The 10,735-nt window shown below is 40.3% G+C and overlaps 2 protein-coding genes across 3 annotated transcripts; both read left to right on the top strand.

Annotated features, from left to right (window-relative positions):
- Window positions 1-1,140: 1,140 nt before the first annotated feature.
- Window positions 1,141-2,434, top strand: fgfbp2a (fibroblast growth factor binding protein 2a). The gene has a single exon (XM_068325860.1). It carries the CDS (start codon window positions 1,411-1,413, stop codon window positions 2,068-2,070), a length of 660 nt encoding a protein of 219 aa, XP_068181961.1. The 5' UTR covers window positions 1,141-1,410; the 3' UTR covers window positions 2,071-2,434.
- An 833-nt stretch (window positions 2,435-3,267) lies between these two features.
- LOC137602812 (fibroblast growth factor-binding protein 1-like) lies at window positions 3,268-4,831 on the top strand. Of its 2 annotated transcripts, none has more exons than XM_068325862.1 (2): window positions 3,268-3,366; window positions 3,809-4,689. In XM_068325862.1, exon 2 carries the CDS (start codon window positions 3,828-3,830, stop codon window positions 4,431-4,433), a length of 606 nt encoding a protein of 201 aa, XP_068181963.1. In that variant the 5' UTR covers window positions 3,268-3,366; window positions 3,809-3,827; the 3' UTR covers window positions 4,434-4,689. The 2 variants fall into 2 exon arrangements, with proteins under 2 accessions (XP_068181963.1, XP_068181962.1); XM_068325861.1 differs by adding an exon at window positions 4,767-4,831 and having other exon boundaries at window positions 3,272-4,476.
- The last annotated feature ends 5,904 nt before the right edge of the window (window positions 4,832-10,735 follow it).

A 10,735-nucleotide genomic window follows, 5' to 3' on the forward strand; every position in this document is an offset into this window, starting at 1 on the left:
GTGTTCAATGTTTTTGTACAAACCACAGAATGATTCAGGTTTTTTTAAAAGTAAAAACTCATTGTGAACTCATTTTACAAATGACAATTTCTTAGCTTTCCCTGTATTTTTGTTGCTCCTGTCCCAACAGGATGGTCACTAGAATGAAACTCAGACATAATCCTATGCTAAAGTTTAGTCTAATTTCAGCATCTCTCAAATTCAGTTTATTTCTTATATACAAGCTTTTATTGCAGTAAATGAAGTTGATTTAACATTTTCTGAGTGCTCCTTTTAATTACATTTAATGAATTTAATTCAATCTGTTTTATTACATCATAATTCTGCAGATTAAACGAATGTATCCCGCTGAGCAAGAGCATGAGTCGGTCTGTTGGGATATAGGAATGAATTATCAGGCACACCAGCGGACACCATGCTGTGAATCTACAGGCGCCGAAAGTTGCGTCAGATGGTGGTGGTGGTGGTAAGAAGGAAGGAAACGAAAGAGGGAAGTAGGAAGGGAGGAAGTAAGGTAGGAAGGAAGATCCTGCATGGAGGAAAGACTCCTCATTTTGAAAAGATGGAAAGGTTTCCTGATTATTTTTCAAAACGCTGGTTTTTACGCACTTTTGTTGCACAAAAAACAGTTTCAAAAACCCTGCAGTTCATTTCGCCCTCCCTCCATACAGTTAATTCTCCTCCATTGCACATAATGGGACTCTTATCCCGCCACGGTCCCTACAATAAACCCACAAAAGACAAATCTAACCCCACCCCACGCGATCCAGCCTAAAACAGACATTTCTGGTTCTTCCCTAATTGGCCCAGCAAAGTCTTGGCGCGCACGACACTGACCGTATGAGCTATTTGTGAGTGCCTTTTTTTACTCAAGCTTCCTTGTGTTTGTGCAGTCTAATTGTGTTTGTTTGCGTGGAAATGATAGGCTACGCTGGGTGGCTGCGTGGCCCGAATGCCTTTTAAAACATGCAAGAACTTGGGGATTGAGAAACGCTCGTTAACTTGAGGACCGTCTCTGCGTCAGACGCACCGCATTTCCGTCTAATTGAGATGAATTCCGCAGCAAAAACCTGAGTTGTGGAACATTGTGTCATGAGTGTGAATGCGTAAACACTCCCAAACGCGTCGGGAATAGGTTTGGAATACGTTTTTTTCCCCTCTATGTACCACAGTTAGTACGAACTTGCGTGACATTTTGGATGAAAATACGCGTAATTTGGGGCGCCTCTTGACCTCGCCTCTGCCAGAGGAAAATAACAAATGTCGCTCCTCCTGTTCATGTTTTATTCAACCTTACTGACCCCCCCCCCACCATAACCTGCTTTCCCTCTTTGTCTACTGAACCAATAAATTGCATGCGGGACCCTTTGCTCCAACAGTCCCGATCTCGTCCTCCTCCGAGCAGCAGCCATGTGGACCCGGGCCAGCGCTCTCCTCCTGGTACTCGCCAGCTGCCTTTTATCAACTTGGGCTCAGAGAAACGAGAGACAGAACATCTGGAAAGACCCCATTACATTCAAAACTAAGCAGAATGACTCGTGCACCATGAGGATCACCGGTCAGATGGAACAAACCAAGCTGAGGGTGTCGTGCGTCAATGGCGCGCACTCCTACTGGTGTGAATACCTGGGCATGCCCGGCACCTGTCGAGCCTACAGCAGGAACCCACGTCACTATTTCACCCAGATCATGTGGGGCCTCAGAAAGCTGCGCAACGCCTGCCAGGGGCCGCGCCAGATCAAACCTCAGATGTGCAAGAATGCCATCGATGCATCTCAAATGATCTTCTCATCCACCTCTTACGCGGGGCCGCAGACCTCTTCTGCGACGGGGGCCAGAGCGGCTGCGCAACTGGGGAGACTCAAACCCCCCCTTCCGGTAAAGCGCGGCTCATTTAGGAATTCCAGTCGCCTCAATTCAAGGACCAAGACCACGCAGAGAACTAGTCCTTCAACGCCGCCGACGCAGACGCCTCCCGCGGAGAGCGACGCTCAGAGGACGGCGCGGCAGTACTGCTGGAGGTCACTGCGGGGCGTCTGCGCCTATGTCATCGGTTTGGTCCGGAATTAGCAGAAAACGAACAGTGGCGGACTTTTTCCACAAACACAGAGCCGTTATTGTGGGTTTTTTTTTAATTATTGCTAAACTAAGAGTAAATCTGTATTTTTTTTATATAAAGAAATACAATTTTTGCCGGTTTGCATGTGAATTTAACGGTCTTAGAATAAAAGTTCTGACCAGGTTCGCTCAGAAGACAAGTTTAATGAAAGGTGCACACAAACAAAATAAGAATACGCGCACTTGACAATGGCAAAGTATTTGTATTGACTGTTATCACATAATGTTTCACTGACAGACCAAGGTTTTTTATTTGGTCTAAAAAAAAGACTCTGTGAATGTTTTTGTATTAAAAAAAATAAATATTGAGACACAATTATTCCGCGTGGATCGACTTCATGGTGCTCCTTCTTGATGAGAAACAAAAAATCCAACTTTATGAAACGCGCTGAGGCTGAAGAGCTTCAAATTGAAGACGATATTGTTTCAATCAGGAGGGAGGAATGAAATAAATAAACAGAATTCTTCATCACAGCAGATGATGGGTTATAATTAAGTCTGTCAGACAGCTGTTTTTTATGCTTGGATTCTGCGGGGAGGTTTTGTGAATGAAGAGCATCAGTCCTGAGAAAAAAATAATGAAAATAAAGAATCTGGGTAGCAATGGAACAGCAGAGAAATGTACAGGAGCATGAATAAAGTAAAGGTATGGAGGGGATTTTATTTTGAAGGGATCGCAGAGTCCCCGAGAATGACTGCAGGTAATTAAGACAGAGAGTTTGAGAAGGATAGAATGAGATCAGAAATAAATGTAAAGGAAAACGGATTACGTACCCATATAGACTAGACTTCTGTTATGCCACCTGTAACCTCTTGGTGCCGCTGTTGCTTCAGGTAAACGGAACAAGTTTTAGCAAGTTCGGGGTTTTCTCTGGGGAAATCTTTTAAACAGTCATTTTATCTTTGGATGGACAAACTCATAATTATATGCATTTATACATAATTAATGGTTTTAGTGTTTTAAACATGTTGTTACAGATATGGAGTAATAAACAACGCTGCTGCTGAGCAGGTTTTAATTTCAGTGGTGAGAATTTAATTTGTTAAAGTGCAAAGTGTGTGTGTGTGTGTGTGTGTGTGTGTGTGTGTGTGTGTGTGTGTGTGTGTGTGTGTGTGTGTGTGTGTGTGTGTGTGTGTGTGAGAGAGAGAGAGAGAGAGAGAGAGTGAGTGTGTTAGGGAATTAGAGGACAGATTCTACAGAAACATTCAGAATTCACAATTTAAACTGACGCCGACTCTCAGAGCGAGGTAAATTATTAAATCTGTACTAATACCTGATTGATAATCCCACATTGGTACATGTATTGTATTATTTCTAAGGTGTGTGGTGGAGTCATTTTCTCAGAACTTGACCTGCAGTGGATTAATGAAACTTTTAGCTGTACTGTTTGGACTTACTGCTGCTTTTATTCCTCTATTCTAGAATAATTCTTTAATAGTTACTTTTATCTTATATATAATTTAAACTCTTTATTGCCATCCTTTCCATTTCTAACTTTTCTTAATGCATTTAATCTTATAAAAAGTCATCAACAGGAAGTAGACAGTAAAATCTTGCCTTTCTGTTTTAGAGTCACTATCCTGATCCTTGATTATTTTCTAATACGTCCACAGTTTTGCTCTCAGCATAGAGGAATAAAAAGATTTTCAAATTTGATGTTAGACATTTCAATCTGAGTTTGTCCTGCAGGGTGCATCCCGCTGGTTCCATGGCTTTTCTCACCAATGTCACCATCCTGCTGGTCCTGGCTTGCATTTCCCATCACGTGATGCTGAGCAGCTGCCAGAAGAGCAATGGACGGACGGGAAGAAGGGTGGACAAAAAGCAACACAAGGACAAACCGGGTCAAGCTGCACAGCCCATGAAGGGGAAACTGGTCACTAAGGACAAGTCAGAATGCACCTGGACGGCAACAGGTGAAGACCCCGTGGTTATTGGAGTCAGCTGCAGGAAGGGGAGGGAGAGCTTCGGCTGCCAGTACGCCGGCAGGCCGACCGTCTGTCCCCGGTACGCTTCTAGTTTCAAACTTTTCTGGAAGCAGATGGCCAGGGCGCTGAGGAAGCAGGAGAATCTGTGCCGGGACAGCAAAGCTTCTGTCCGGGTGGGGCTGTGCAGAGGAGCCGACAGAGACGCTCATTTCAGGCTCCAGAATGAACCCTGGAGGAGCGGCCCACCTTCCACCCCACAACCTACACCAAAGCCCAGCACATCCTGCAAATCCAACCACAGGAAGTTGTCGGAGGAGCACTGCAGCACCGCCTGGAGGAGCGTTTGCACCTTCTTGTTCACTATGCTGCAGGTTGATGACTGCTGAGAGAGAAGAAGGTGAACTGGAATAAACGTGTCATCAAACATCTGTAGGTTCTTGAGTCTCACATCAGCATCAACAGCTTTTATGTATTCCACAGCTTTTTCCACAGCTGGTTCAATAAATAGTTTTTCTACATATTGGTTGGTGCTGCACTGTAATTTGTTGATTTGAGAGAATTTTAAAATTGCTTCTTGAAAAAAAAACTTCATTGTCCTCACTGAATATGGACAGATTACTGGCCCCCTCCGTGTTTTTTGCTTTCCGTGAATTTCCAAATTAATTTTTCAATATCCTTGATTGATAAACCAACTTTAACATCAGCACTTCTTCTTTCAGAACTTTTTTCCACATGGGGCCTCTCTTTTTCTAAATACACGTGATGAAAGTACAATACTCGATGGGAGAAAGGGCAATCTGACCTTGTTGGAAGTTGACATGGTAATCCAACCAGAGGGAGTGTGATTTTTTTTAAAAAAACATCTCTTGTCCGGCATGCTTTGGCACCGACAAGCCTGTGAATCCATATCCTCAGTGTGAAGCCGTGAAAACATCACATGCTCAACTCGTGAAATCAGTCACAAGCAGGGAAGCAAGACCAGAGGACTGGATCATGAATGATTCGAAATATACTGACATAAAACTGAAAACTGCATACGTAATGTGTAATGCGTAATGTGAATATTAAACTATATATAATCTAATCTAATCTAATCTAATCTAATGAGGTTCCAGGACTTTGAAGGAAGTTTAGTTGGAGTGGGTACATCGTGGGCTGTTTTTGCCTCTTGCATCAGACGGTCGTATTCCTAATGACATCAGAAAATTCATCGGAGGAAGGTTTCCAATGCGCTTAGAGGAATAGAGATGATCCTAAAACACGTCCTGGCGTCAGATGTTATTAACGTGTCAGTAAAAAGAACACGTTTACATATTTAGACCAAATTCTTATTCTTTGCTTGAGAAAAGAAGAAGGAAACAGTCTTTAAAACTTCTTCTTTTTTTTTTTTTTAATAAGACCCATCTTTCTCCACCTACTGCAGCTCGAACAGAGCTGAGGAGAGCAGCCTCGGGGCATTACCTGACTGGAGAAACAGGGAATGACTCATTTTTCTCCATAATTCCAGCTTCGTCTCTCGCTGCAACAGAACGCATTACCACAGCTCATCAGGTTGCATTCAAGGCCGCGTGGAACGTAATGACCGATGGGGATGTAGTGCGGAGGCAAGTAAAAGTAAATTAGACGGCAGTGGTGAAATATCTGCACGACAGCAGAATCCAGAAGTCCAATAAGGGGGGAAGTTTGGCTTCAAGGTGGAGTTTTAACTGCCGGCTTTGTGGTTATGCAGAATTGAAATCAAATAAAAGCGCAGTTGCGCGTTCGTGGATCCAGATGAAGGAGCAGCTGTCAGTGTTGGAAACAAACCATGTTAAATAGTATTAAAAAGACATTTTAAAGAGAATAAAGACCTCATTAGCGAAATCGTTCTAAAATGGCACAACAGACTGAAGACAAATCATTTTAGCAACAACCTAAATAACCCACAGACATGGTAGCACTTCCAGAAGAAGCGGCTTTATTTGTCAATTTACAACAAAAACAAAAGCTGAGAGTTTATTCTGATCCGCTGATCCTCTATACATTTTGGGAATGCTGGGATTTGAACCGATGACCTTACAATGGGGAAAAAAGTACTAACCACTGTGCCCCCAGATGTTCCAAACAGGATGTAATCAACATAAAATTTAATCAAATGTTCATTTAAAAAAAAAAAAATCCTAATTAGTTTTATTTTTTGATGCTTTATTGATCGGACCTCTTGTGCATGAAACCAACTGACCCACCGATGTACAGCCACGGAAGTTAAAAAACCCCCAAAAAAACCAAAAAAAAAACAGGTGCTGCGTCCAGACTGCAGGTGAATCAGATTCTAATCAGATTCCCTTTCATATCCAATTTTTATTTCATTTATTTTTATCATTTGTAGCTGACTGTCCATATTGTTTTTAGCAAGTGTCCAAGTGGAATCTTGCTCTGTTCAAACTGGAACACATTATTGGCCGACCTGACAGGTTGCCAATAATGTGTTCCAGTTTGAATTTGACCTGGCAGCGTTCAATAAAACAATGAGATACTGATTATATGTTCATGCATGTCTATGTAATATAAATACTACATATGTGTTTGTGTGCGTGAGTTACATAGGATGACTGGTGTCACTGAAAAAAAATAGAAGTCAATATCGGGGTCTCCAAACTTTTCCCTTCTCTGATGGAGGGACTGTGGACTGTACATATTTATTGTCTGCCAGAAAGCCAAACATTACCAAATATTAATAACCCTTGCCGCGATATTAACATAAAAAAGTCACAAAATAAATAATAACTATTAATGAAATAAATAACACTTTTTATGAAATAGATAATAACCAAAGAACCCTCCCAGGGATCTTCACAGAAAAAAAGGTGTTGGACATAAATTTTCTGACTGACCAAAAAATATTTTTGTAGCCCGTCTGACATTTGAAAGAAATATTTTGGTCCAAAAAATATAAATTTTTTTCGTCCGACTGACCAAAGAAAAATACAAATTTTAGACCAAGCAACCAGTTCATAAAAAAATCTTTTCAGGTCCAACCGACCAAAAAATAATTTTTTTATACTGACCGACCAGTTGGAAATTAAAAAAAAAATTTTTTTTAAAGAATTTATTTGGTCCGGCTGAAAGACCAAAACTTTTTTTTTATACCATCTGAGCAAAAAAATAAATCTTTTTGCAGACCAACCGACCAAGAGATAAAAAGCATTTTTTTGTCAAACCCTAAACCTAACCCTAAATCCTAACCCTAACCCTAAACCCCCAAACCTAAACCTAACCCTAAACCCTAACCCTAACCCCGAATCCCTAACCCTAATCCAACCCTAACCCTAAACCCTAAACCCTAACCCAAACCCCCAAACTTAACCCTAAACCCTAACCCTAGACAAACCCTAACCCTAAACCCTAACCCTAAACCCTAACCCTAAACCTAAACCCTAACCCCTCAAATCTAACCCTAAACCCTCACCCTAGACCAACCAACCACTCGAAAAAAATATTTTTTAACCGAATGATCAAAAATATCATTTTTTTTAGACCAACTGTATGACCCAAAAAAAAACACTGACTGACCAAAAAAAAAGAAAAAAATTTTCAACCAGTTGGTCGGTCCGAAAATTTCCGTTTGGTCCAAAAAAAATTTTTTTTCCGGCCGCTTGGTTAATGTGAAAATTTTTTCCTTCATCTGGTCGGATGGTCTAAAAACATTTTTTTTGTCAATTGGACGAAAAAAAACAAAACATTTTTTAACTGGTAGGTTGGTCTAAAAAAATTTTTTGTTGGTCGGTAAGTCTAAAAAAAGTCTTGTTTTCCATCAGTCAGTTGGTGAAAAAAAATTTTTTAATCGTTCGGTTAAATTTTTTTTTTGATTGGTCGGTCCGTCTAAAAACATTTTTTTTCGACTGGTCGGTCGTCTTAGGTTAGAGTTTAGGGTTAGGGTTAGGGTTAGGGGTTAGGGTTAGGGGTTAGGGTTAGCCTAAACCCAAACCCTAAACCTAACCCTAGATCCTAACCCTAACCCTAACCCTAAACCCCCAACCCTAAACCTTAACCCTAACCCTAAACCCTAACCCTAACCCAAACCCTACTCTAACCTTGACCCTAACCCCTAACCCCAACCCTAAACCAACCCTAACCCTAAACCCTAATCCTAAACCCTAACCCTAAACTCTAACCCTAGACCAACCCTAACCCTAAACCCTAACCCTAGACCAACCAACCAGTCGAAAAAAACATTTTTTAACCGAATGATCAAAAATATCATTTTTTTTAAACCAACTCTATGACCCAAAAAAAAAACACCGACTGACCAAAAAAAAAAAAATTATTTCAACCAGTTGGTCGGTCCGAAAATTTCCGGTTGGTCCAAAAAAATTTTTTTGTCCGGCCACTTGGTAAGTGTGAAAAAATTTTCCTTCATCTGGTCGGATGGTCTAAAAACATTTTTTTGGTCAATTGGACGAAAAAAAAAAAAAAATTTTTTAACTGCTCGGTTGGTCTAAAAAACTTTTTTTGTTGGTCGGTAAGAGTTTAGGGTTAGGGTTAGGGTTAGGTTTAAAAAAAAAAAATTCTTCATCTGGTTGGATGGTTTAAACACATTTTTTGGTAAATTGGACGAAAAAAAACAAAACACTTTTTCAACTTGTCGGTTGGTCTAAAAAAATTCTTGTTTTGCATCAGTCAGTTGGTGAAAAAATTTTTTTTTAATCATTCGGTTAAATTTTTTTTTGACTGGTCGGTCTATTTAAAACATTTTTTTTCGACTGGTTAGTTGGTCTAAGCTTAGGGTTTAGGGTTAGGGTTAGGGTTAGGGTTAGGGTTAGGGTTAAGGGTTAGGATTAGCCTAAACCCCAACCCTAAACCTAACCCTAACCCTAAATCCTAACCCTAACCCTAAACCCCAACCCTAAAACTAACCCTAAACCCTATCCCTAACCCTAACCCTAACGCTAAACCCTAACCCTAAACCCTAACCCTAAACCCCCAAACCTAACCCTAAACCCTAACCCTAAACAATACACTTTTTCAACTTGTCGGTTGGTCTAAAAAAATTCTTGTTTTGCATCAGTCAGTTGGTGAAACCCTAACCCCTAACCCTAACCCAACCCTAACCCTAACCCTAACCCTAAACCCTAATCCCTATCCCTAACACTAACCCCTAACCCTAACCCAACCCTAACGCTAACCCTAACCCTAAACCCTAACCCTAAACCCTAACCCTAAACCCCCAAACCTAACCCTAAACCCTAACCCTAGACCAACCCTTACCCTAAACCCTAACCCTAAACCCTAACCCTAACCCTAACCCTAAACCCTAACCCTAAACCCCCAAATTTAACCCAAAACTCTCACCCTAGACCAACCAACCAGTCGAAAAAAACATTTTAAACTGACCGACCAGTTGAAAAAAACATTTTTTTAACCGAATGATCAAAAATATAAATTTTTTTAGACCAACTGTATGACCCCCCCAAAAAACACCGACTGACCAAAAGAAAAAAAAAATTTTTTTCAACAAGTAAGTCGGTCCGAAAATTTCGGGTGGTGTAAAAAAAAATTATTTGGGGGGTCAGATGGTCTAAAAAAATATTTATTTTGGACAGTTCGACCAACCAAATAAACGTCTTTTTTCAGTCGATCTAAAAAAAATTTTGGGGGGGTCGGTTGGTTCAAAAAAATTTTTTTTTCCAACCGATGGGTTGGTGTGAAAAAAATTTTCTTCATCTGGTTGGATGGTCTAAACACATGTTTTGGTAAATTGGACGAAAAAACACAAAACACTTTTTTAACTGGTCGGTTGGTCTAAAAAAATTTTTTTGGTGGTCGGTCAGTCTAAAAAACTTCTTGTTTTGCATCAGTCAGTTGGTGAAAAAATTTTCTTTTAATCATTCGGTTAAATTTTTTTTTTTGACTGGTCGGTCTGTTTAAAACATTTTTTTTCGACTGGTTAGTTGGTCTAAGGTTAGGGTTTAGGGTTAGGGTTAGGATTTAGGGTTAGGGTTAGGTTTAGGGTTGGGGTTTAGGCTAACCCTAATCCCTAACCCTAACCCTAAACCCTAACCCTAACCCTAACCCTAAACCCCCAACCCTAAACCTAACCCTAAACCCTAACCCTAACCCCTAACGCTAAACCAACCCTAACCCTAACCCTAAACCCCCAAACCTAACCCTAAACCCTAACCCTAGGCCAACCAACCAGTCGAAAAAAACATTTTTTAACTGAATGATCAAAAATATAATTTTTTTGTAGACCACCTGTATGACCCAAAAAAAAAGGCCGACTGACAAAAAAAAAATAATTTTCAACTAGTTGGTCGGTCCGAAAATTTCGGTTGGTCCAAAAAAAAATTTTTTTTCCGGCCGCTTGGTTAGTCTGAAAAACATTTTCCTTCATCTGGTCGGATGGTCTAAAAACATTTTTTTGGTCAATTGGACGAAAAAAAACAAAAAAAATTTTAACTGGTAGGTTCGTCTAAAAAATTTTTTTGTTGGTCGGTAAGTCTAAAAAAAGTCTTGTTTTCCATCAGTCAGTTAGTGAAAAAATTTTTTTTTAATCATTCGGTTAAATTTTTTTTTTGACTGGTCGGTCTGTCTAAAACATATTTTTTCGACTGGTTGGACGTCTAAGGTTAGAGTTTAGGGTTAGGGTTAGGGTTAGGGTTAGGGTTAAGGTTACGTTTAGGGTTTAGGGTTAGGGTTAGGGGTTACG

Source organism: Antennarius striatus, chromosome 10 (genome assembly GCF_040054535.1).
Source record: "Antennarius striatus isolate MH-2024 chromosome 10, ASM4005453v1, whole genome shotgun sequence".
Classification (NCBI taxonomy): Eukaryota; Metazoa; Chordata; class Actinopteri; order Lophiiformes; family Antennariidae; genus Antennarius; species Antennarius striatus.

Coding starts and splice junctions, on each gene's coding strand:
- fgfbp2a (XM_068325860.1), top strand. CDS start 1,411: ATGTGGACCCGGGCCAGCGCTCTCCTCCTGGTACTCGCCAGCTGCCTT.
- LOC137602812 (XM_068325862.1), top strand. CDS start 3,828: ATGGCTTTTCTCACCAATGTCACCATCCTGCTGGTCCTGGCTTGCATT.